This window comes from Crotalus tigris, unplaced genomic scaffold (genome assembly GCF_016545835.1).
Source record: "Crotalus tigris isolate CLP2741 ecotype Arizona unplaced genomic scaffold, ASM1654583v1 scf7180000017666.27876245, whole genome shotgun sequence".
In the NCBI taxonomy this organism is placed as follows: Eukaryota; Metazoa; Chordata; class Lepidosauria; order Squamata; family Viperidae; genus Crotalus; species Crotalus tigris.
In genome coordinates this window covers 5734313-5762257 of record NW_024096551.1, presented here as the reverse complement: position 1 = coordinate 5762257, position 27945 = coordinate 5734313, and the positions used below count along the sequence as shown (strand labels likewise).

At 35.9% G+C, this 27945-nt stretch overlaps 1 protein-coding gene across 3 annotated transcripts in view; it reads left to right on the top strand.

The window, feature by feature from the left end:
- Positions 1-483: 483 nt before the first annotated feature.
- Positions 484-27945, top strand: part of STT3B (STT3 oligosaccharyltransferase complex catalytic subunit B) — a 65308-nt gene continuing 37846 nt past the window's right edge. For 2 of the 3 annotated variants that reach the window (XM_039336333.1, XM_039336332.1), the window contains exons 1-2: positions 484-1232; positions 14778-14886. In XM_039336333.1, the coding sequence (XP_039192267.1) occupies positions 952-1232; positions 14778-14886 (390 nt within the window). In that variant the 5' untranslated portion in view covers positions 484-951. Of the gene's footprint in view, positions 1233-3508; positions 3528-14777; positions 14887-27945 lie in introns of those variants that run through there. The other variant, XM_039336334.1, reaches the window with a different exon arrangement.

The following is a 27945-nucleotide window of genomic DNA, read 5'->3' as shown; positions in this document are numbered from 1 at the left end:
ATTTGACAGATTCAAAGCAACAATGCCTAGAAACTACAAGCCCCAATATGCCTCGGGCTTCCTCACTAGGAATACAGTATTGCATCTACCGCAGCTCCTTCAACTCCAAGGGCTGGCCCAAAACGTCAGTTCTTAATGTATCTCACGTGACAATGAAAAAAAAGCAACTCTACTCGTCACCGGTAAACGTATCAGCCAATCAAACGATTCCACTTAGCACAGCTTTTTATAATTTGTGAAAAATGACAAAGTCACCGCCTTGCTGTAGCCTCGCCCTATGGTTGTCGATCCTAATTGGCTACCGCTTTGTTCCTTTGAAGTACCTGTCGCTCTCTGACAGGTTAATAGGAAGATCTTGACGAAAACGGGAGGAGAAGCCTCGTCGCCGGCTCCTCCCCACTGAGTGTCACAGCGATCACTCGGGCCTCAAGCCTTAATTAGCCGCCTTAGCTTCTTCCCCCGCCTCCTTTTCTCACGCGCCGCCCAACGGCTGTCTATAGTCCCGCGCTTTATTTCTCCTCCCATTTCATTTTTCCTCGACCCTAATCTTGAGCCAATTCATTTTCACGCGGAAGCAACTTTCACTACCTTCGTTTCGAATCTCCGCCTCTTCTCTGTCTGTCGCTCCTCTTATTCTCATACCCACGCCTTATTTCTCCCCCCCCCCATCTCTCGTGCGCGCGCTGCTTCAGTCTCGCGCCCGTTCTCTGGCGCCGCATTGGGATGTTGGCGGCGGCGGCGGCCGCAACGGGCAGTAGTTCCTGGGTCGCTCGAGAAGAGGCAGCGGCAGGGAAGTGCTTCCCCAGCCAGTGAAAAGAGCGCGGAAGAAGACAGTGATTTTAGCCGCTTTCCCCGTCTTCTTTTGCAAAGCGTTCTGAAGGAACGAGGCAGATTCTGCTCCTCCTTCGCCGCGCGTTAGGCGGAGAAAAAGCGAGGAGCCCGGGGACCAACATGGCGGAACACTCAGCCCCCGAACAGAAGCACAAGTCCGGTGCTGCTGTCTCGTCGTCATCTTCAAATTCCCAAGCCCTGGCTAACAATCGAGGTGGCTCGCTGGCGGCGACCGGCGCCCCAGCGGGAGGAGGCGGCCTGTCGGGGGGCCTGTCGCAACCGGCAGGCTGGCAGTCGCTGCTCTCCTTCACAATCCTTTTCCTGGCCTGGCTGGCTGGTTTCAGTTCCAGGCTGTTCGCCGTCATCCGCTTCGAGAGCATCATACACGAGTTCGACCCTTGGTAAGAATTAGAGACGCCTGAAACGGACTCAGGTGCTGCTCCATGCGGCGGTGGACGACAAGCGACCGCAGTTAAACCGAGGAATAGGAAAGCGGGTTAATAAGAGAGCTGCGTGTGGTCCTTGAGAAGATGGGAAACCGAGTCCAAATAAGAGTTTTTAAAATGCAGATGAGGGAAAATTATGGGAGTATTTGGAGAGAGACGGATGTGCAAATGGAAGGGAGCAGGGAGGGAGAGGTGACATGTGGAAAAGATGACCCGGAGTTGTTTTTGAGGGTGCAAGGTGGGAGAGTGGAAAAGCCAAATGAATACTATGATAGCGGTAGGCATTTTAGTCTTAAACTGTCTTGCAACTCTATACTAAAACACCCGAAACAGTCTTGTCTAACCTTACGACTTAAATGCGATCTGGTGTTGGACCAAGAGGCCCCAATTCGTTTTCATTTGTTCATTGGATAAAACTTGTGCAGCGTTGCAGTAATCCTCGCTGCGGCATAGACGAGCGTGCGTTTGCGTTTCTTTATATGGAAGAGAGAACGTAAAGGGCAAAGGAACAGTGGTTAAAAAGCATTGGACGCTGAAGGAGCGGGACCTTTTGCAATAAAGTATCGGGAGGTGAGCAGAGGAACCTGTGGAGGGCATACTACGCACAAATGGATCCTGTTCATATGAGGTTTAGTAGTTATGCACTCGACAGCCAAATTTCTAAAGCAATTGGTTAATGAAGTCAGTATATTTCTTACGGAAGCTGTCGGGCTTTTAACTTTATGCTTCACCACCCAGCATATTGTAAACCGTACTGTATCCGCAAAATAAGATTGGGGACAGAAAGGTAGTTGGCTAATTGCAGTTACATCTTGCTAGTAATAATATTGCAGTGAATTTAAAAAGAAAATGACTAGGACTTTCATTTTAAGTAGATGCATAAATTTTTTATTCACTATTGTGGTCACGTGGTCATTTCTATGTAACAATTTAAAAGGTACAATTTCCATTTTATGTAGTATGATTTTACATGTCTTTATGATAGTTATAGAAAATATTACTTTGATGCAAAAGGTGGAAAGATTTGGCCTTATCTGCAAGGGAAGAATGGTAGGTGAAAATGATGGAACTTGTTAAGATAACTAAGTTAACTTCTATAATAAAAGAAAAGACAATAACTACATTTATAGCTAACTGGAAACCCCTTATAGACTTATGTGAAACACGAAGAAATGAATTTATAATTAATGGTTTTGATGAATAGACAGAATAGATTATAGAAAGATATGTTGTAACGATAGAGTAAGAGGTAAAATTATAATTGGCCTTATAACTGCCATAAATAAAATAGGAAACTATTTATATTTTTCTTTTCTATTTATCTTTTACACTTAGCTTTCTTTGATTTTATTTCTTTTTCTTACTTTATATTAATTTGTATTTTCTTTTTAAAAAATCTTTAATAAAATTTGATTCATTGTACATCAGATCTTGGCCAGAGTAGATTACATCAATTTTATGTAACTTTCTCCAGTAATGTTGTTATATATGATGATACTATTCTGCATTATTTGCCCTAGACATTTTATTGACACAGATCAGAATCTAATTCTTGAATGTTATGAGCTGCAAGCTTATAGGATTATTTGTTATAAATAAGTTTCTGTGTTTCGGATTCTGTACTTTAATTACCATACTGGAGATAGTTGCGTCATTTTCCCCATCTTGCCCCTATAATAGATTGCATCATCTATTTTATATCACATTATTCACCTGCCATATGGACTATACATTGGGGCAGGCTGCATTGAATTTGAAGTATTGAAAACGCTGCAGCATTATTGTACATACATGTAAAAATGTACTTTTTACTTACATTTTACAAAAACTGTAATGTAGTTTTTGATGGTTTTGGGGGTCCAAAATCCTTGAATTTTGTACTGGGATGGGAATCAATGTTTGTATCTTTTGCTCCTGGGACTATTCCAGTTAGATCAATGTGGGAAATGGCCTGTAGAAAAATCTTTTTGAGAATAGGTGTAATGTTAGAACAGTTGGCTGAGGTGAGAAATCATTTATTTATTACCATTCTGTTCAAACAAATTATGCTGCAGCAAACTTAAACTCCCATTTTAACATTATAGCATAATAAAGTCGACAATCCTGTTCTTAGCTTAATTTGGCATTTGAATTGAAAGGCAGTTATCTTACATCTTATGAAGCTGTTAATCAGAGTTTTCACTATTAAAGAGGTGTATAATTGCTTTATTATTTTTCAGAAAATACTTTCTACAGATCTATAATATTCAAGTAAGTATGTCAAAGTAAGTATGTCAAATAGTTCCCTGAGTACCGAGGATTGCAAGCAGATAGTACTGAATGAATTAAAGGATACAGGTCATTGCACTAATTTATTTCCAAATAGTTTGATGCCTTTTTTTCTCCCAGCCTACTGCTTTGGTTGGAAGCATTAAAGTTTGGGTGCTAAATTATTTCAACATGCTAAAATAATTAAAAATATGAAGTTTCTAATTCTGAGTTGTATGGGAAAGATTTATATGATTTTTTTAAATTATATTTGACAAAATGTTATTGCATTATATTATTATATAATCAAATATTTGATATTTGACAATATTTTAATAGGCAAGAACAGTTGGAAACAAGATGATACAGAGCTTAAGTACAGAGATAAACAAATTACATTTCAAAGCAAGAACAGTTACTAAGAAGCTGCCTGCTTTTTGCTTTAAGATTCTTCACATACTAGACAAATAATTAGCAAAGTTCATCACAGAAAATAAGGTATTTCAGAAGTCATACTATAATACAATACAATATAACAATAGCACTTAGATTTATATGCAGCTTCACAGTACTTTACAGCCCTCTCTAAACAGTTTACAAAGTCAGCATATGGCCCCCAACAATCTGGGTCCTCATTTTACCAACTTCAGAAGGATGGAAGGCTGAGTCAACCTTGAACCAGTGAGACTCGAACTGCTGGCAGTTGGCAGTCAGTAGAATTAGCCCGCAATACTGTATTCTAACCACTGCTCTTATAATATCCTTTTTTACAACCCAATAATAATAATAAAGTTGGCAGGGACCTTGGAGGTCATCAAGTCCAACCTCCTGCTCAGGCAGGTAACCCTATACCATTTCGGACAAATGGGTGTCCCGTCTCTTAAAAACTTCCAGTGTTGGAGCATTCACCACTTCTGGAGGCAGGTTGTTCCACTGGTTAATTGTTCTATCAGGAAGTTTCTCCTTAGTTTTCGGTTGCTTCTCTCCTTGATTAGTTTCCATCCGTTGCTTCTTGTCCTGCCCTCAGATGCTTAATCCCTTAATTCGGGGTAGAGTCAGGGCAGCTGGCTAGAGCTGGGCATTTATTGGCTGGATATTCTTCCTGACGTACACAGTTCACAGCAGATATTTTTCTTTGCGCCCTAGGAGAGAAACAACTGCCACTACCTAGGATTGAACTCACAACCTTCTGCAATCTTCCACATGGGAGGCAAGAGTCTTCACCACTAGGTCACCAAGTTGCATAATACAATACAATATAACACCACACCAAACCAAACCAAATCCAATTTGACTGCCACAAACCATAATATAGGAGACATGCTAATAAATTGATATGACATGCCCACAAAGAGATTTGGTATGGTGTATTGTGAAAGTATTTAAACTAGGAGGACCATCTTTAGCTTCACTGGGCATTTTTGAACAAGCCACACTCTCAGTTTGCCCAGGTTCAAGTCCACCCTTAGCTTCAGTGGGGATCTTTGGACCTGTCACATTGTCAGTTCCACTTATCTCAATTTTTTTCTTTAGAGGAGGAAGTACCGTATTTTCCGGCAAATAAGACGACTTCTGACTTCGGCGCCGATTTCCATGCCTAGAAAGTCATCTTATACGCTGGAAACTACCGTAATTTCCGGCATATAAGACAACTCGGCGTATAAGACGACCCCCGACTTCGACGCCGATTTCCATGCTTTACAAAGTCATCTTATACACCGGAAAATACGGTATTTACTATTATGAGTAGTATATTACATTCATATAATTGAATTATGTAGATATGTTGCCTGAATAATTCAGTTGCTCAATAGTTTAAGGATCCATAACTAAAATGTGGATTATCAAATTAGAAAGTAAAAAACTTAAGGACCTTCTCTAATTAAAATGTAATAGACATTGTACAGTAAGTTATGTTGCTACTTGTTTATGGTTAAAATAAATAAACTACTGCAAAACAAGCATATATGTATTCAGAGTAGAGTTATGCTATTTCAGAGTTTTCATACCATAATCAAAATTTTCAACAAATGTTTCTATTTGTTAGTGAAATTCATCTTATCCTATAAATGGATTGTAACACTATGTATTGATATCTCCCTTAAATTCTACAGATTAAGTATATAATTTGGAGTATGCAGTCCATTAAAGCTAAACAATCACTGATAAGCCCCTAGGGTTCTATACAGGACTCTGCTATGTGTCTCTATTTTAATATTTATAAAATACAATTGGTTAAATTAGAATTAAAAATATTTCCCACAATTTCCTATATTTAAGTACAGATAGTACTACATTTTGTTTCTACATTATATTATTTTATGTTCATGGTTCATTCCTGTCCACTCATCATTTTCAGCAATGGTTTGATAAATCATGGTTTATTGAAAGTACACTAATGGATTGGCACAACATTAAACCATAAATCATAGCTAACAGAATGATAGTTAAATTAAGAGTTCACACAGTAAGTAATTTATAGTATCTAAGAAAAATGCAATGTAAAAATTAAATTTGATTCCAAAATGTTTCTGTACTTTAATTTTGTGTAAGAGTTATCCAGTACTACAATCTTAAATATACAGAGATTTCTAGATTTTTAAAAATATTTCTTTAACCATTTCCCCCTGTAATCATTTTAGATAATTAAAGACTGATTCCATGCAACTTGCCAAATGAAGGCATTTTATGAGTCATTTAAAGTTTTGAGATGGCAGATATTGTCACGCTCCTGATTTATATGATTGGATACTTTCTTGGTTACCCAGTGTGAACTTTGATATTACATTCCTGACATTTATTAATTGGAATCATCTCATAATGCAGTCAGTGGACCAGTTCTAAGGAAAATGTACTCATATGTATTGGGGATGCGTCAGGGAGTAGGCTTAAATATAGTTAGTCATAACAGTTAAGATATATGTTGATGGATTCTTTTCAGTAAACAATTCAATTTTAGATAGAGATAGAACATTAACAGTGGGAAGACAGTCTAAGTTCCTAATACAGGAAACCTGATATATTAGAGATATTAGAAGAGCATATCTTGTTCATCTCATTGCCCATATCTGAGAAAGCAATATTGAAACATTGTTTCAACAGCTAAAGAATAGTGTATTCATAAATATTTTGTTTTATATATCTGTAGGAAAAACAATCACAATGGAAAAAGAATCGAACAATGATAATTAGCATTTAGGTTAGCAATTCACAATTCTTTTCAGGTTAAGGGCTGACTACCTCACTTGCTAGGGGCCACATTCTAAAAACAGATGGACCAAAACATACCCAAATTTAGTTTGATTTCATTTATTTTTGATAACATTGTTTCAATACTTTGAATATGATTTCCTTTGTATTTAACAATTTTTGCTGTTCATTAAATTAAAATTACAACTTCTGGAAATTCTCAGGACTACAAGATTTTTGAAGTCAGCATTTGGCCTACAAGTCTGTGTATCTCCATAAAAAGCAAAGAGGAAACGTATTCAGGATTAATTCTACCTGTTTGAATTTTGATATTAGATAATAAAATTTGTATTTAGAATAAAAATAGTGTCACATGGAGCCCTCAACTGAGATACAGATTTTAAAATTTTCTGATCAAACTCAGTTTCTCCTAAGAATAACCAGTTTACCCACAGTTTCAATTTGGAGAAAACAAGAACTGTAATTTATAAAAAAAAAATTAAAAGCATTCTGCTAAAATGTAATTTCATTCTAGACCCCTCTTCCCCCAATAGAAAAAAACAAGCATCTAGAATCACAATAAATAAATTCATGTTTAATTATTTTGATTAATAATGGGTGAGTTTGTCTTTATAATTTGTTGTACAAGGAGAGTATTAGGTAGCTTCTATTTATTTTCAAAGTGAAAATGTTGAAAAGTTAACTATATTTTTATAATTAAGACTTGTTTTCTTTATAGTATAAATAAATAAACTTGTAACTATAAATTTCTTTTTTTTATTTCTTCCCCCAAAGCTGGATCTCTATCTGTACTTCTGATTTTGAAATTTGATCTTAGTTTCTCTTTACATTTGCTATATGTTTGTGCCTGTGATGGTTGTTCTGAATAATTTAGATCTGTTATTTATTCTTAAATAAGTGAATGTATCTAAGTGAAGCTCTTGCCTATTGATTCTTTTGTATTTCTTTTGTTATCATAAATCATGATCACATTACAAGAAGGAATTTACTTATACTTTGACTAATCATAGTTTATGAAGTTTCCTGAGCAGCAACTGAATTAAGTTGGTTTGCTAATTGCAAATAATTTCAAACCATAGTTTATGAAGCTCACTTTTTTAATTAAGTTAACTACTATAGTTTCAGAGATAAGGCAGCCTGTGGTTAATTCAAATAGAAAATTTATACTTAAGGCAGTTGAGCAAACTGAACCTGAACTGGAGCATCCTCCTATGAAGATGAACTTCCATGTTTAAAAATAGTAGTTTATTCAGTTTTCAAAATAGCTGATTTTGTAGAAACTGTTAATCAAATAAATTGTTAAAAGTAAGATGTTTCCATTATCTTTTTTAAAAAAAATTCTCTATAAGATACATCTTAATAGTAATGGAAACTTTATTGATTGTTGCATTGCCATATAAGTCAATCTACAAACGAATACACTTGACTACATCATGTCAAGTAATAAAACCATATTGTGCAATTATACTGTCATCAATTGTGTTATGGAAATGACCATAGAATGTTACGAGCTAAAGTGAAGATAGACTGTCAAAAAGAACGTATGAAATAAATAAAGATATCACACAAAAAAAAACAAAAAGAGTGATAAGCTATTAGAGAATAGCAATTTTGACAATCTATCAAATCACTTTACTCTACTGCAAGATTTGGAAGAGATGAACATTATCAACCAAAATGAACAAATAGTCAAAAATGTCCTTGAATCTGCTACATCTATAGCACCACCAGAAAAACGCTCTGTGCAGTCAAAATTATTGATTTAATGAAAAAATGGCAGACAATGAAGAATACAAGAAGTTTCACTAATAAATTGGAGTACGTTGAACTTTGTAAGACGATAAAAAACATATCCAAGAAGAAACACATCAGTTTAACATGAAGCTTGTGAAAAAGGCAATTGAATAAAACAAAGGGATTAATGGAGCAAAATGCAAGCTTATAAATAGAAGAAGAAGGGTTTTGCATTAAAGCGTGAAAATGGTTCTGTGTGTAGAATAGATAGGAAATATTAGAAATAATTGGAAAATTCTATTCAGAGCTATACAAAGATCAAGATCATTTAAAAGTAACAATACCCACCAAAGAGAAAATGCCAGATATCCTAATGGAGGAAGTATTAATGAAAAATGGCAAAGCTTCAGGAAATAACTGTTATGGTTGAAATGCTGAAAGCTGGTGGCCACAGTTTACATAAAATACTAGCAAAACTATACTCAAGATGTCTCAGAGAAGAAAAAATACCCGATGCATGGGAAAATGCTGAAGTGATTCTTATACACAAGAAAAAGGCCCAAGATGATTTAAAGAACTATTGCCCAATAAGCCTGCCTTCAGTCATCTACAAGGTTTTCACCAAGATAATAGCAAAAAGAATATTGAGAAATTAAATGATGCACAACCAAAAGAGCAGGCAGGGCTCAGAAATGGCTACAGCACAATGGATCACATCCAAGTTGTTCAGTAAGTCATTAGAAGGCACAAAAAATACACGATGCCTCTGTGCATGACTTTCACTGACTACAAAAAGGCATTTGATTCAGTATTCCAGCAAGCAATAATTAAGGCATTGCTCAACCAAGGTGTAGATATTGTTTACATAAACTTACTACAATCGATATATGAAAAAACAATGGCAACAATTTTCCTTAATGATCTTAAAGTGGAAATCAACATAGAACAAGGCATATGACAAGGCGATACAGTATCACCTGTCCTTTTCTTGGCCTGCCTTGAAGAAATATTTCGCAAACTAGACTGGGCAAAAATCAGTGGCGCCTATTTAAATCACTTAAGATTTGCAGATGATGTTCTTTTCTCACAACCCAGAAGAGCTATAAAGACACAAGAGCTGCACAAAGCAGGAGAACCATTTGGCTTAATAAACCTGAAAAAGGTTTATTGTAATTGCAGGTTCTTTGTAATAAATTCACCAAAGGAAAAAAAATTATATCTAGAGAAGAACTAGATCTAGTAGATTACTACTTATACCTTGGCCAACGGATCTCAGTGAAAAGTGATACAATAAAGGAAATTGAAAGGTATGCTAAGTGTGGTTGGCAGGTATTCGGCAAGTTAAGCATAACTTTCAAAAACAACCTCCCTCTGTGCCTGAACAGAAAGTTTTCTATCACTGTGTGCTACCTGCTCTAACATGCTGGTGAAACATGGACATTAACCTCACAATCGATACAAAAGCTATGAGTGGCGCAAAGAGCCATGGAAAGATTACATGCTTGACATTATAAGACAAGACAGAAAGACCTGCACATGGTTTAAAGAACAGACAAAAGTATACAATATCATCAGGAGAGTAAAAGAACAGAAATGGAAATGGGCTGGTCACATAGCAAGAAGAACTGATGGCAGATGGACCAAGGCAGTCATAGAATCCACAAAAGAGACTTAAAACAGGTTGGATCAACGACCTCAGCAAGCATTGCGGGCCAATTGGCAAAAGAAAACTCAGGACCGTATTGGTTGGAAACATGCAGAAGAGGCCTTCAACCTGCAATGGATAGATGGTGGCTAAAATGTTTATGATTATGATGTGAGTATCTATTTAGAATTGATCCCTTGATAGACCAGTTTCTAGTTAGCGATTGCCTAAATCGTAAAGTTAATGGAATTAACATAATGTAACATTTAATTCTTCCATTATACACATTTCACTAATATTTTGTAAATATATAATAGACTGTCTTATTTATAGTGTTATATGTAATATAACTGGACTGGATTCGTTCAGAAGAGATTATGAATACTGTACATCTAACAGTCATGTAGAACCTGTTGTTCTTAAGACAGTTAATGTTCTCTGAGACAATAAGATGATTCTTACATTAACATTATGCTATAGATATGGATATTAAAAGATTATTACATCAAGTTAAAAGAGCTTGATTAAAATGTATACAGATAATCCTTGAGTTATGACAGTCATGGAACCTGCACAATACTGTCAGAAGTCAGAATAATTGTTAAGTGAATTGCCTTATTAACCATCCCCCCCCCATCCCTGTTCTCTCCAATGCATTTGTTGAAGGAACATGCTCTACTTTACAACTTGTAAAGCCCTAATTTGGTTAGGGCAGACTCTGAGATACCTAATCCAGGCACAAACCTACTGCATTGCGCAGTAGGCTTCTCCCTACTTCCCTAGATATCCCATGCTCTGCTTCCTGCCTCTAGGTGTCCTCACAGCCCTTTGGGCCTCCTTCATACTCACACTGTCACAATCACATATCTACCTTTCAAAGATGCTCAGAACTCAGGAGGTCAGGGTAGGGAAGTTGAACAGGCCATTCTGTTGCTGGGCCATGTTGAAGAGAATTGAAGAGAAGAAATCCTGACAGTTTTCTTTTCACCGTTAGATTTACCTTCCCTAACATTAGCTAGTGTTAAGCTGAGGGAGCTCAGACTAGCAAGAAAAGGGAAATTGACAGGATTGTATCACATGGCCCAGCAACAGACTACCTTTTCCTATCCCAACTTCATGGATCCTTTAAAAGGAAAGCAAATGATTGGGGGTGGAGAGGAGTGTTTGGAACATGGTGGGGGGGGGGAAATAGGTGAGTGGGTACACTATAGCATCTCTACAGTTGGTCATAAGGGTAAATGACTGCAGAGGAACTGCAGGCATTGTAACTTTGAAATGAGATCGTATGTATCTTTGGGGGAAGGGTTGTAATTTTGAATGGTTGTTAGGTGACCTGTCATAGCTCAAGGAATGTATATGATTAGAAATAACTTTTGTTGGTTTCTCCAATTCATATATTTACTATTATGATTTGATTGTTTATGTCAGTTTGTACAATAACAGAACATTGCCATTTTTTTTCAGAATCCTCATTGCAGTTGATAATTTGTTGCTTCTTGAATTTGAAGTTCAATTTCAAATACAGGTAGCTTAAATGTGTTATAGTAAGACTCAAAAGCAGATACTGGCAACTGAAATCAATCACCTATCAGATTCTGCAGTTGTGGGAAAAGAATGCAAAGACCAATTTGATGATGGTAGTATAAAACCATATCTAGATTAAATTGTGTCTTCTTGATCACGTATGATGTAATTTTTAGAAAAATATTGAAGTTTTTTCCCACTTTCAAATTGTAGATGTTTTATACAACGTGGCACAATTTATTCTCTCTTAAAAGCCATATAGGTGGTCCTCACTTAACCATACTTGGACTGGAATTTCCATTCCTAAGCAAAGTGATCATTAAGTGAGACATCACATTGCTTAGTGACGACAGTTCCAGTAGCCTCAGTTGCAATCATTAGGCCAGAACCATGTTATTGTTAAGTCAGGATCTCAATAACACGCATGCTTGCAGTACTGCCTGCCGAACTAGATATAGCCTCCAATGGCCCTTCCAAGGCCTCCAATAACTTGTTTGTATGGCAGCCTTATGCTCATTGCCTTGGACTTACATCTCTTCCCACATAACTTATGTGCTCTGAGGTTTGAGAGAAACTTGGACTGCAAAGATTGTTATTACTAAGTAATGATAATGATAAAGAAATGATAATTGTGTTGTTTAGTGATAGCAATCTTCATCCCAATTGCTGTTGTAATCTGAAGTTTACTTACAAACATAAGTTCCTTTCTTGTTTGCAGAACTAATTGCAGTTTCATTAAAGTTGCAGGCCATTAAACTAATTTTGTAAACTCAGAATCTTTTCTGTCCATTTGTCCTATAAGAATCAGTGCCTCTAGCTTCTAGAACAGGGGTGTCAAGCTCGCAATGTCACATGACATGTCACAACATATCACAACTTTTTTGCCATTGCCGGCAATAGGGTGGGCGCAGTTTTGCTATGATGCATCTGACATGCGGGCCAGCAGTTTGACACCCCTGTTCTAGAACAATTCTAGTTGAAATCACTTTGGAATTTGGCAGAGTTAAATCCTCCCTGACAATGTGTATAATGCTGTTAAATTTTCTGCTGCAATTCAATTGGATATAAAGTTTCCAAGTATTTAGCTGTATTTTGCCTCAGCATAATGTTTTTGATGAAAGTATTAATATTTGAGAGTTGCTTATAAGCATGATGAAGGGTTGTTTAATTTACATGTGTCAGAAATACTTTTTTTATATATAATTGTTATGTGAACTTTAAAAATATGTTCTCACCTTTTCCTCTAGCAAAAAGAGATATTTTTAAACAAACTGGGATTTATACAAATCTGTATCTCCCTTCATCTATATCAGTGGTTCTCAACCTTTCTAATGCCGCGACCCCATAATACAGTTCCCCATGTTGTGGTGACCTCCAACCACTTATACATCAGCGGGTGCCAGGGGCGTGGCCAAAGAAGAGGGGGGAAAATGGTGGACAGCCTTGTTTGGCAACCCCCGTGAAATGGTCGTTTGACCCCAAATGGGGTCCCGACCCACAGGTTGAGAACCACTGATCTATATATATACATAAATATATACAAATATACATACATATATGGATGATGCCTCAATGTTGGCATGAATTGTTTGAAAATAGAGATTAATAAACAGTGTAAGGATAAAAGTGGTAAATGAACAGCATATCAGAGCTGGCATACTTGTAAAGGAAGATGCTTCAAGAATCCAACTAGCTCTGTGAGACCGTTGCTATAAAGAAGGACTTTCAAAAGAAGTTTGATATGTCTGGTTTTCAAAGAATGAAAAAAGGCTAGAATTCCCTTGGGTATTCCTTAAATCTTGTTCTTAGGCATTCTATGTAAGTCTTCAAATCAATTGTTTCCCATTTCATTTCGTGTTATTTTTAGAATAACTCTTAGCTTTATTTTTACAAATTTATTTTTTCTTAAGAGAGAGAGAGTGCTTTTGGATTAACATTTTCCTTTGTCTAGCTTTTATACTTCAATATTTCTTGTGAAGTAAGTTTTACATTCACTAGTGTGGCATGCTTCCTTTGAGCCAAGTGTAAGCTAGAATTTCAGTAATAGTTGATTTGATGTTACTTTGTAATTATATTAAAATCTTTTCATTCTTTACTGGGAACCATGTTATTCCTTCTAAATACTTCCAAATTGGCAGCTTCTGTTTATTAAAATTAAGCAGTATCTTTATCCAGATTTTGTGTTATAATTCCCATCATGCCATACTTCCTCAGAATGTTAGTTGCAATCCATCATGCTAAGGAGTTATAAAGTTTGGAAGATTCATCTTTAATAGCCATTCCATATTCACTATCATAAAAGCATCTGTACTGAAAAGTACAGTATATAATTCTATTCGGGCAAACTAATATTTTTTGGTAGTTAACTAAAATTTAAGAATCCTATATAGTTGAAGTCTTCCATGAACATCTTGATTATTTATAATCAGATTTGATTTTTAATTGTTAAAAAAATTAACCTTCGTTATATAAATCTGTAAATCCATAAATATTAAAGTAATTAATTGCAAATAGTAATTCTAAATTTATCATACATTTAAAAGTGAATTAGACTTATAGAATTCCCTTTTCCCTAATAATATTCATCATACAAACTGATATTTGTAAGCTCAATTTTAAAGATATATAAAATCAAAACATAGTTGCCTATTCATTTATAAATCTTGCTGATTTAGGATTCTTTAATGTAATGAAGTATATAGATATTTTAGAATTGGAACCATAAAAATGATGAAATAGCAATTTTATTCTTTTTCCCATTCAGTAAAACTAAAAGTAAAGATTCTGGAGCTCTTCTTTAACATTGGAATGGAATATTTATTCAGATATATACAAAAGTGTCTATACAGGTGCCAATAGCAATTCAGTCATACTAATAAATACTGCCTTTTATTTTCCTTTGACTCAGTATTGATTCTGATAACTGCCTGAGCAAGACCCTTAAGCTTTCTTGAGACGATTTTGGAAGTGGTTTGCCATTGCCTGCTTCCTAAGCTTGAGAAAGAGTAATTGGCCAGATTTTATTTTAATATTAGAAATTCCAAGCATTAGCTCCCCAAAGAGCATTATATGGATTTGAACATTTAACTAAAATAAGATAATTAGTAGATTTTTTTTAACATCTGATCTACTTTTTCTAGGTTTAACTACAGATCAACACATCATCTTGCATCACATGGATTTTATGAATTCTTAAATTGGTTTGATGAAAGAGCATGGTATCCACTAGGAAGAATAGTTGGTGGAACTGTGAGTATCAGAAAAAATATTCAGGTTCTTGACATAAATCTCTTCAAACTGGACTCTATTTAAACTGTTTTTATATTACTATTTCAATTTCTAGTTTGCAGTCAAATATATATGATACTCAGTTTTGATTTTTTATAATTAAATCAGATATGGACTCAAATTTCATCCATAACTAATATTCCTTTAAAATAAATTTTAAATTTATTATAAAGATGTTAAAGATTATGCTCTCACCTCCTAGTTCACTTGTTATTATCTATCAGATCTGTTAAGACATCAAACTAGTACAAAGTACAACATTCCTTCAATGTAGATGGTAACATTACTTCAAACATTTAAAGGCTTGCATATTAGATATTTCTTAACATTGGATGATTTGGCTACAATATCTCTCACCTGACTAAACAGCACAGTTGATTAATTTAGTTGATCAGACTAGTTAGACAAAAACACCTTCCACCCTTACATTAAATATACATTTCTGTTAAAGTTGTATGCTTTATGGAAAAAAGCAACCATATCAAATGGAAGTATACTGTTTTTCGGACTGAATAGTAATATAGAAATAATCTTCGTTTATCAACTACAGAAATTACGGCAACTCAGTCATTAAGCAAAGTGGTTACCAAGTAAAATTTTGACAGCATTTATGACCTTATTTCAATTTTCTATAGATATGTGGTCATAAATGCAAGGATTGGTCAGGAAGCTCCTTTTTATCATCCTACTAACTATGAACATTCACTAAATGAGGACTACCTATACCAGGGGTAGGCAACCCAAAACACTTAAAGAGCCACTTGGACCCATTTCCCACCAAAAACAAAACACTGGGAGCCGCAAAACCATTTTGATATCTAAAATGAAGATAACACTGCATATATCCTTTTTTACCTTTATTATAGGTGTGTGTGTGTTTGTGTGTGTGTATATGTATATGTATGTATATATATATATATATACATACACACACACACACACATACACGCACACAGGTAAAAAAAGGATATATGCAGTGTTATCTTCATTTTAGATGTCAAAGGGGTCTCTCTCTCTCTCTCTCTCCCTCTCTATCTGCCCTTGGTCTGCCACTCCTCTTCCCCCGCTCTCTTTCTTTCTCTCTCTCCTCTCTCTCTCTCTCTCTCTCTCCCTCTCTCTCTTTCTCTCTCTCTCTTTCTCCCCCCCCTCTCCTATTTGCTGCTCACCTGACAAACTTCAGGCTGTTGTCCAACAAGATCAGGGGTAGGCAACCTCGTCTCTTTTATGACTCATGGATTTCAACTCCCAGAATTCCTGAGTCAGCCTAGCTGGGCTAGCTAGCTCTCTCCTGCCCTTCCTGCTTCCAGCAGAGACGCAGCAAAGGGAGGAGCTCCGCCCAGTAAGCTTTTCAGCTCCTCGGAGAACACTGTGAGTGCATTCTCTTTTTTACACACACACAGAGAGAGAGAGAGAGAGAGAGAGAGAGAGAGAGAGAGAGAGAGAGAAGCAAGGAAGCGCAATTCCTCTCTCTGTCTCTGTCTCTCTCTGCAAAGGCAGAGGAGGCTGGGAGCCGCAGGGGAAGGCTCAAAGAGCCGCATGCGGCTCCGGAGCCGCAGGTTGCCGGCCTGTGACCTATACTAATAGCAATCACTAGTTCACTAACATATTTCACAAAATTCAAATACTGTTTACTGAATCCTTTTATGGATTGCATTATATTCACAAATTTCTTAATTTCTTAAATCATGAAATTGTTTTTGGAGATAATTCAAATAAGTATCTTAATATAATCTGTCAAATAGTTAGATCGTGTGGGTTGTTTCTGAAATTGCACTGGAGGGTTTACGTTCTGGAGCCTTTTATAACATATGGCTATACAATATAATGTTGTCGACAGAGTTCCCATGTATTTCTAAGAAAAAGACAGTGTTTGCAGCAATCAAGCTAAATTATTTTATTCCATATCTCCAGTAAGAGCAATGGGGTGGGTGCGGTTTCGCCATGATGCCTCTGGCCCATGGGCTGGCAGTTTGACACCCCTGTTCTATTGCCTCAACTGGTAAAAGCATGTAAGTAAACTAAGCAGAATAGGGGCCGTTTATTATCTGAATGGAAGACTTCCAGAGTTGTAGTAAAAGCAAGCAACTTTCAAAGTATTGCCAAGAAAACTGCCAAGGACTTTTTCAATGAAGGTACAAGCTGTTGAGCTTGACTCAATGACATTATTTTAAAATGCTCATTGTTCTTTTGCTTACATTGGTGTGAACAATAAATTGGCTTCAGAATATTCTTCAAGTGGCTCACAGTTATCCAAAATGTTTAAATCTTAGAAATTGTAAAATAAGCAACCATGGGGACTTATACATACCACGTTACCCTTACATTTGATTTATCCCTTACAAATAAGGTTTATGTCTTCAGCTGATACTGTTTATCAGAAACTACAGCTAAATGAATTTGATAATAAATTTGAGGGAGGTCCCCTTCAATCTGTGATGATTTTTTTAAACAATCAATATACTTTAACCAACTATTAGTTCCACTGAAATCTCCATGAATTTTTTCATTCTATGCCAGCTGATAAAAGTTTAGCTTAAGCTTCTTGCCATGTGTTTGTTTTCACCATAGAAAGTTGTTTCTTATTGTTATAGCATCTATAAAATGAGCAGTCGAGTTAAATTTACTAAAACTAATTCTACTTTTTCATCAAAACCCATTAGCTGTGAGAATGCTCTTGTTGTGACAATGGAGATGGTTTCTTACTTTCCTTACTTTAAGAATACTGATAGACAGTAAGCCATTGGATACTTCATTTAATGATACAAACATCCATCAGCCTTTTGCCCTTTATTCAGACTTTCATTTTCAAGCAGAGCCTTTGTTGTTAACTTAATTCAGTGAAGGAAAGACAGAAATTTCCTTGCACGTTCTCACCAAAAGTCTCTGAAATACAGAAGAATCTTGATCTCCATAGGTCTCCATAACCTTTAAAGGTAGAACATGTACATGTGATACATACAGACTACAGTGAAGAATATGTTCTTCACTCTTGTGAAATATTTGGTCGTCTGAAAATAGTCTTTTCCTTTCTCACCAAAATTATGCTGAAAATGTTAAGGTATTTTAATCCTGTAATATCCATGCTAAATATTCCTGCTAAAATAGTACTAAAATACAGTTACTATCTCTCTGTTCTTTTCACATGTTTGCAGAAACAAAGAAAGCATGTGAATTCATTGATATAAAGTACAATCAAAACATTTTTGCAAAGTGCCATAATTTTTTTTCTGACAGTATGTTTGATGAGGTGTAATATTAATTCTGAAGGAAGGAGTGGAAATAAACTAGAGCTCAGAAAGATTTATAACATTTTCATTGATCATTGTGTTCATGAAGAGGAAAGTAGATTAAAAGAACAAAACAATATTATAGTTGGGAAATATTTCCTTTAGCACGAGAATGAAAACCTTAACTTTGGCATATTGAAACAAAACTTAAATTTGAAACATCATTTGACAGAAAGCTTAATAGAAAAACAAAGAAATTTGCACATGAATACGCTCTGTGCACGCACGTGTGTGTGTACGCATATGCGCATACACGCACTTTTTTAGATTTTTGTGCTTCAGACTGCATTGACAGATCCAAGCAATGATGCAGCATTTGAATATTATCTCTTATTTAACATCAATATTATGTCATTACTATAGAGATTGTCTGTGCTATATAAAAGAAATATATATTTTAATATCACAAATTCGTTAATAGACTAGAATAAAACTTGTATTAAATTTTACAGCATTGAAAATAAAAACATTTTCATTATAAGTTGTATAAATATTCCATCTGTAGTTTCTTTTTAATTTCCACTGGCTACTTCTAATGTGTTACATTTTTTAAATGGAGAAAAATAACTATTTTTGAAATTCTTTAATATTAGGTATAGCAGTTTATAATTTTTTCCTTTAAATTTTAAAATGTATTGTTTTAAAGATTTTTTTGTGAATTTATGTGTGAAGGTTTTTGCACTTTTTGTATGAATTTATGTTGTAGAATTTTTGCACTGCAGATGTCTGTGTGACTCAAAAATATTTTTTTAACATTCAGTTTCTTCCCTCAATATTCCTCTCCACATTCAGGAATAAAAAGTGGGGTAATAGAAATATGTATTTGGAAGCATTTGATCCTGGTGAATACAAAGGATACAATGGGACATCACTGCTTTTCTGCCATTCACTAGATTTAGAAACTCTATCCATTAAACTTATTTGGCTACTACACTTCTTTTGAAAGGAAGTTGGATACTTCACACACTTTCCTGAAGGTATAAAATAGTCTTTGACCTACAGCTGCTCAGTTAGTGACCATTCAAAGTTAATGACAGACAAGATACCCTCCCAAAAGCTACTATTTATAACTGGTTGCAGAGTTATGGCCCTACAATATCCCATTATCACCTTTATAGTCACCAGAACTCTGAAGCAGCCCTTCTGTCACCCATATCCCCTCATTCTGTTCCTTGGGATCCCTAAAAGCTTTGGGACTACTTCCCATTTTGGGAGCTGATTCATTCTCACCTACTATGTCTCTGGTATGCTTCAAGGACCTGGCTCTAGTGAATCAAGCAATTAAAAGTGGAAGCAGGAAATCTCTATATTTAGCACTGTCATAATTTAGAACAATTGCTGAACAAATGATAAGTAAACAAAGACTATCTATAGTAATAATACACTGATGGCAGTATTGACTTATGGAGGAATACATTGCATTAATTAAAAATCCACAAACAGATTAAAACAGAACCATAGAAACTATTTGGATTTTCTGAGTTTTTATGAACATAGCCATAGAACCTATATTCCAGAACTCTTGAACAAATCAGATAGTACTACAGAGGTAGAGGATATATCTATACATACAAGTTGTGGGTTTTTTATGTCTGTTTTTGAATATGTGCCTACCACAATACAGTAAAATGGATGGAATTGATGGCACTAGAAAATAATTTCTAAAATTATTTTAGTTGCTACTGAGTTTTCTATCATAAATGGATGTTTTCTAAACGAGCATCACATTTTTTTCTATGCTAAATGAAGAAACTACAACTGTTTACTTCAATGTTTAATAACTCAAAAACTACTGAAAAGCAGATGTTTATGATTACAGTCAGAATGCATTTCTTTAGTATCTACTTTATCGACTCCCTCTCATTAACAAGAATCTTTCAAGAACCGTAATCAACTTGCATATCATACACTTGAGTGCTTTCTGGTAACCAATGCTGTAACAGTCTGCAAGATTCTTGGAGCTATATATCAGGATTATATCTACCTATCTACCTTATTACTGTACTTGATAGTCTAGTTCTTGTAAGGCCCTTCTTGAACAAAATAATCACTTCTTGCATCTTCTTTCTCAATAAAGAAAACTAATGTGATGCCCTTCTTCTAGAAGCCAAGATCAATTTATTGTTGTCTCTTCCCTCGTCTCCCCCAAAAAAGATGTGAATTACAGGTAGTCCTGCACTTGTGACTGGTTGTTTAATGATCATTAGGTGTTGGAATACCCTCTGTAAGATGCTTAACAACCTGTAAAGTACCTGCAGCCATCATAAAATGTCATGCTACACCCCCACAACCGCCATAGTCACATGATTGCATTTCAAATAATTGGCATCACGCTCAAATTTATGACTGGTTGTAGAATCCCAGTCTTTTAACCATAATTTGCTCTCTTTTTTTTCCAGTTTCTGGTGGTTTTTGCTGTTTCTGGCAAAAAACACTCTTTCAGGAGAATGGATTCGGGTTTATTAACTGCATAATTCATAGTATGACTGCTATAGAAATATTATAAAATTGGATTTGGTCATCTGTGTGCCTTGACTTATGGCCAGAATTCCAGTCTCAATTGTGATTGTAACTTGAGGACTATCTTTATTATGTCCTGACTCTGCCAGAAAATCCAACAAAGAAATACCCAATCTTGCTAGCTTGCTGAGAGAGTAGATCACCTTCATTTGTATCCATGCCAGGATATCTGCCAGCTGTGCTGCCACATCAGCATCCACAGCTAGCTAAATTGACCCATCTGATTCTTCCCTGTTTCTCAGCAAAAAAAAAAAGGGGGGGGGAAGGCTAGCCTATAGCACAGAAGGAAGGACTACAATAAATATTTCTAAAAGTAAATAATATACTTTTTTAAACAGCTATTTACAACTATTCACCTAAGTAAAATTATTCCTTTATGTATTGTTTCAGTTTTATGTACTGTAAACAAATAAACTTGGTGATTCAGTTGAAGAAACAAATGTTATGATTACATTTTTTAATATGAAAATATGAACATCAGCAGATGTTTTTTCATAACACATCATTATATGACTAACAGCTTGTCAAAATATAATTGTAAGACAATCGGTATTGAAATCTGGTAACTATTTTTCAATCTACAAGTGCTGAGTAGATATATAAGACACCCAGTATATACTCCTCCCCTTTTTTTAACAGCAATTTCATAGTGGTAGTCTTCTATTATTTACATTTTCTCCCCTTATTCTTCTTTAGAATATTTATCCTTGTCCCATTGTTTTTATTATAGACACATTTTTCACCTTTGACCTTTCCACATTTATTCTCCTCTGTTATTTCTAGTCTCCAACCAGTCATACCACTTGTTCCATATTAGATAGTACTCTATGTCTTTCCTTTTCTTTTATCTCTTTTGTTAATTTGTCCATCTCAGCACAGTCCAGGATTTTTCTTATCACTTCTTCCTCTGATGATATATTCTCATTTTTCCAGAACTGTGCGTATGCTATTCTTGCTGCCGTTATTATATGTAGAATTAAATACCTTATTTCTTTACTATATTTTCTGTTTAAAATACTCAACAAAAAGATCTCTGGTTTCCAGTCTACGGGTTAGTCTATTATTTCTTTGATCCATCTTCTTATTTTAGTCCAGTATTTTTTCGCAACTGGGCATGTCCACCATAAATGATAATATGTTCCATGTACTTTTTTACATTTCCAACATGTTGGCGAATTGTTCTGGAACATCTTAGCAAGCTTTGCTGGTGGAAGATTTGGCTTCTGGTTTTGACGTCGCAGCAAGCAGATGCAGGAAGATGGGGCTCCGTCTTTCCCGTTTGATTTCTCCCCACGGGGGGACCCTGGAAAGGGTCGAAAGTCGCTCTGTAGAGGAGACAAGCAAGGAGGGGACCCTCGTTGATCGCGGGAGGAGCAGCAGCCCTTCCATTTGATCCAAGGAAGCCCTCCAAACCGGCAGGGGAAAGACATTCATGTAGCCAGTCAGAAGCTGATGTCAACAGAAGACAACAAACACTAACAGGCAATTTTACAGAATGTGGATGAAACTGGGTGAGACCAGAGTCTCTCTTTATGACTCTAAGACCTCTTCCTGAAAATCTGCCGAAAGCACTCTCCCCGATGAGGAAAGGGGAACTTCTGCCCCATTCCCTCAGGAAAAGAAAAGCGGCAAATTAATTACTTGTGGAAAATGGAGAAGCCTAAGACTAATTTGGAATTAATATATATATATATATGGCTTAGAAATTTGGGGACTAAAAGTGGTTCAAAGACGTTTAAAAAAAAAGACTTGAAAAGTTTACAATATAAGTTTTGGATTTAAAAACCGAAAAATGGTGTTAATGACATCTAGTGGTGAATTATGGCACTACAGCTTATTATGTCTAAAAGAAATCTGGTTTGAAGCCCAGAATTAGATAAGACTCTGGCTGGCCTTGGAAGCTTTTATTTTTGAGAATTGCAGCTGAGCAAAAGGAACAGACTTGGGGGCTGCTTATCTATGTGGCAGAGACAATAATACTACTCTAAAATTGGCCTGTCTGAACTATGAATACAAATACTGACTTTCAGAGTTGTATTGTGGAACTGTTTTCCTGTAGAAGAAACATACACTATTGCCTAATATGGTGGAACATTTTGGAATATAAATCTTGATTGATAAACAACCTTTAATGGTTCTTTCTTCTCCCTGGACAGAAAGGATATATTTCTTATTGGACAGAAAAAATTGAATTTTACTTATACTTGCTTAGGGGAGGTTTAAGAATGGATAGTTAGTTGGATAATTTATAAAGACCATTTACAAAAAATAAAATGGATGTTCCATACTAAATAGTAAAAAAAACCATCCTTAAAATCTCTCCAGAAGCCTCAGTTTGCCGTATCACCAAGAAAATACTGATGAATCATAGCCAGAAACTCTCTCCATGTTAAAATTAATACAAGAAACAATCGCTTTAGCTTGTGATGAGATTAAAAGTAACAGAAAGGAGATAAAAGAACAATTTTCTAATTTAAATCTATAAACTCAGAAAATAACTACAGAGAAGGAACCAGCAACCCAGAAAATAGAAGGAAAACTAGAGAATGCAGACACAAACATTGAGGATTCTAAAGAAAGAAACTAATGACCAGACTCAGATAAATGAAGACTTAGAAGACACAACAATATTGGAAATGGAAAAGACATTTTACAAACCAAGATTTCAGAACATACTGGAAGATAAGGAAGGAGTGCTGATGGAATGGAAGATAAAGCCAGAACAGTAGGGAACTGGAGAAGGAGGAAGGCCGTTTAATGAATATTAATGGGCTAGTTCTTCCCAAAATACTTTAACTAAATTGTTTCTCTTGTCTCAAATAATATACACAAAAATAGAGGAAGAATTATTTGATGATCCAAATGCACTGGCTTGGAAAGTTAGTTGGCAAAGGAAGAAAACTGAAGGAGACAGAAGCTTTGACCTATTAGAGGGGATATTATATTACCAATTAGATGTTTGAATATGGTTAAGAATAGATTGCTAGAAACAGAAGTATTATTATAACTAGATAGATAGGATTTGTAATCAGAATATCATATCTTGGTATGAAAAGGGAAATAAGAATATGCTAAGAACATTGAATAAGGGAAGCTTTTGGTTACCCAAATATAACTTGTTTTGAAATTATAAATGATTGGGATATTTTGAACATGAATGGGACATTAAAATCGAAAAAAGTGAAAATAGGACATGGACTGAATAAATGGATATTGAGTGCAAATGCAATTAAGATATGTTTTGGGTAGAAAAGATATTCTAAACTGATATTATTGACACTATTAGAAAAATGTGATAAATGTTGACATGTAACTGTTTATTTACTAACAATAAGAATTGCATTTGTTTAGTGTAGAAAAATGTTTATTACCAGAAGAATAGAGGATGTATTGGAGGGTATAATATTGGATTTAGTTTGAAGAAGCTTACATGTACCATGGAATTACTAATGGACTCAATCATCGTGTTGTCTATTAGGCACTTGATTGTAAAAATAGAAAATTAATAAAATATTTATAAAAAACAAAGTCAGTCATTCTTTTTGCTATTTCATTTTAGTTGAATTATATCACACAATATGCCTCCATCAATTTTAGCAAGAAATTTCACTAAAATTTCACTTCATGGTACAACTAGGTTCCTTTGTAGTTTAAAAGAGCCTTCTAAAAACCAATTGTTAGCCTTGCCAAGTAAACCAGAGAGGAAACACAAATAGATAAATTAATTTTACTTTATTGTAAAAAAGAATCTTGTAACTTTGAAGGCACATACTTCCCACTTCCACTTTTGACTGTTTGAACCATTAAGGCTGGATCCTTCCTAAGTTCGTTTCTCTGACAGTTAAGTGCCTATGGGCTCCTGCCTCTCTTGTCCGATTGTTTCCTAGATAGCATCTCTTCTCCTCTTTCCCAAGATCATTCATACATTCCATTACATCACCTTCCCATCTTCTCTCAACAACTCACCACCACCAATCTGCTGATCTCCCCCATTCATGTGTTGTATGTTTGCTGTAGGAGGAGCTGATTCATTGCCTCCCACTAAGTCTTTTGGTATGGTTGAAGCTCCCTCCGTCCCATAGACAAGTTTCTTCTGCTCATTCCAGTCACAGCTTGACTTTTGCAAGATCTATAGCTTCTTACACAGGGTTTGTTTGGGTATTGGTTGTGAAAACCTATCACTTGTGATACATGAACATCTCTAGCCCCCTTCTGTAATCTTTCAAACTCTGACTAGCCTTTCCAGTGTATTAAGTATTTAACTTGTTTCCCTCTGTTCCTCAAGTCTAATACTGCTTCCAACTTGTATTCTTCTTCCTATCTACTGGAATGGAACAGGGTACTTTTGTTACAAAAGTAGATCAGCTAGTCATCTTCTCTATTAGAAGCTAGATGATGGACAAATGACATATGTTTTAATATTTAATAATGGCAAGAAGGTCCTTAAACATTTGGAAGTATTTCTGTTATGAGATTGACCAGTCCTCTATACAGATAGTCCTCCACTTACAATTAGAATTGAGCTGAAAATGTCTATTGCTAAGCAACACAGTTAAGTGACTGTTGCCCATTTTACAGCTTTCTTGTGACAGTTAGTGAATCACTGCAATTGGTAAGTTAATGTATATGGCTTCCCCATTGACTTTGCTTGTCAGAAAGTCACAAAGATGATCCTAGGACCCTGCAGCTGTCATAATTACATGTCAATTGCCAAGCATCAAAATTTTCATCACATGACCATGGAGATACTGTAACAGTGATAAGTGTGACATATGATCATAAATCTTTTTTTAAAATGGAATTGTAACTTCAAATGGTCACTAAGCAAATGATTGTAAATTGAGGACTACCTGAATCTAAAAACATAATCCCAAAATATTGAACCATTTCTTGGGCCATTAGGAGAGCCATGCAAAGAGAAATGGATCAATAAATCCACTACTGCCAGTATGATATATTCTCACACTGGAGGCAGATCAGTGATGAAATTTAGGAAAAAACGTATCCTACAATCCAGCCACTTACCAGGGATTTTTGATCTCTAACATATAAGCCAAGAAGAAACAATCCCTAATTTATCTGTGGATGCAGGGCCACCAAAATTTTCTCAGGGCTCTTAACTGAGTACTGAATATCTCCCCCATCTTCTACTATTTTGTGATAAATTTCATGGTATAGCTGTACTAGCCCCTCCCTTAAAGGTACATATAAATGTTTGCTGTGTAATAGCTGTCCCCTGCTATTGTGAAAGGCGAACCTGTACCTTGGAGTTCCTTGAGTTTATCCATACAGGTCCTAGCACAGAGGTGTCAAACTACCGGCCCGCGAGCCAGATGTATCATGCCAAAACCGTGCCCACCCCATTGCCAGCAATGGGGAAAAAATCATGATATGTCATGCCATGTGATGTTGCGAGTTTGACACTCCTGCCCTAGCATCTGTCTTACTATAGGATTAAAGGTTGCTTGGTTGCAGTTGTGTTGCTGGGGGGGGGGGATGTGACTGAGGAATCTCATGCTTCAGCTTAAGATGGCATCTGGAAGCTTGTTCTGGGAGCCTGGAATATATGAGATGTAAAGTTAAAGCAGGAGAAAAAAATGTCCAGCTGATTTGCTGAGGTCTGAATTGGTGTTTTGCAGCAACTCTTTTTATGGTCTGTATGGATTTGCTTAGGATGGGCTGCTGTTTACAGTTGAAAGGCAATTTTTGCTGTCAATAGCTTTTTATTGATAATGTCATAATTTAATTCGGAGTGCTCTCAAGCAAAATGCACATAGACATAATTACCTCTCCTTCTTTCTCTTAAATTGCCACATCTGATGCATCTCTCTGCACACCAAAGGGGTGAGAGGGGTCAGGATGATAGGGGAGGTGTTGAGAAATAAAGAGCTGTTTAAACTCTTGAAATGTCACTTATTCTTGGGCTGACCAGGAGAATTGCCAGCCTTTTCTCAGAAATTATAATAGTGGTTTTGCAAGCTCAGCAAAATTAGGGATGAATCTCCTGCAGAAGTTAGCAAAGTCTAGAAAGCATCATATATCCTTTGTATTACATGGGTATGCCATGATAGAATAGACTGGTCCTTTGCTGGATCAATTTGTACGCCTTTTGGGGATATTCTGTAACCAAAATAGTACATCAAATTAAATGCACATTTTTCTAATTTAGTAAAAAGCTTGATAACCTGTAATTTTTGCAATACATTTCTGGCATGGATTACATGCAAGAGGGATCTTTAGAATAAATTAACATGTCACCCAAATAGATAATGTATATATCAAAACATCTTCTGAAAGTGTCATTCGTGAATCTAGAAAAAACAGCTTCATAGTTAACTTGTCTGAAATGCATCATTGTATGTTCAGTCTCCCCTTTATGGATTACTGCCTTGTCGTGGCGAAGGGGCTTGCGCAACTCAATGAAGCTATAAGCTATGCCGTGCAGGGCCACCCAAGACGGACAGGTCATAGCAGAGAGTTCTGACAAAATGTGATCCACTGAAGAAGGAAATGGCAAACCACTCCAGTATCTTTGCCATGAAAACCCCATGGACAGTATTAAAAGGCAAAAAGATATGATGCTGGAAGATGAGCCCCTCAGGTCGGAAGGTGTCCAATATGCTACTGGGGAAGAGCGGAGGGCTAGTACTAGTAGCGCCAGAAAGAATGAAGCGACTGGGCCAAAGCCGAAAGGACGCTCAGTTGTGGATATATCTGGTGGTGAAAGGAAAGTCCGATGCTGCAAAGATTTTTTCTCCATAGGAACCTGGAATGTAAGATCCATGAATCAAGGCAAGCTAGACGTAGTCAAAAAAGATATGACAACTCTAAACATCGACATCTTAGGAATCAGCGAACTAAAATGGGCAGGAATGGGTGAATTTAACTCAGATGACCATCAGGTATACTACTGTGGGCAAGAATCCCTCAGAAGAAATGGAGTAGCCTTCATAGTCAATAAAAGAATAGGAAAAGCAATACTGGGATACAATCCCCAAAATGACAGAATGATCTCAATTCGAATCCAAGGCAAACCATTCAATATCACAATAGTCCAAATCTATGCCCCAACCATTGGTGCTGAAGAGGATGAAATTGACTGGTTCTATGAAGCCCTACAGCACCTTATAGAATTAACACCAAAAAATGATGTCCTTATCATCATGGGGGATTGGAATGCTAAGGTGGGAAGCCAAAAGATAACCGGAATAAC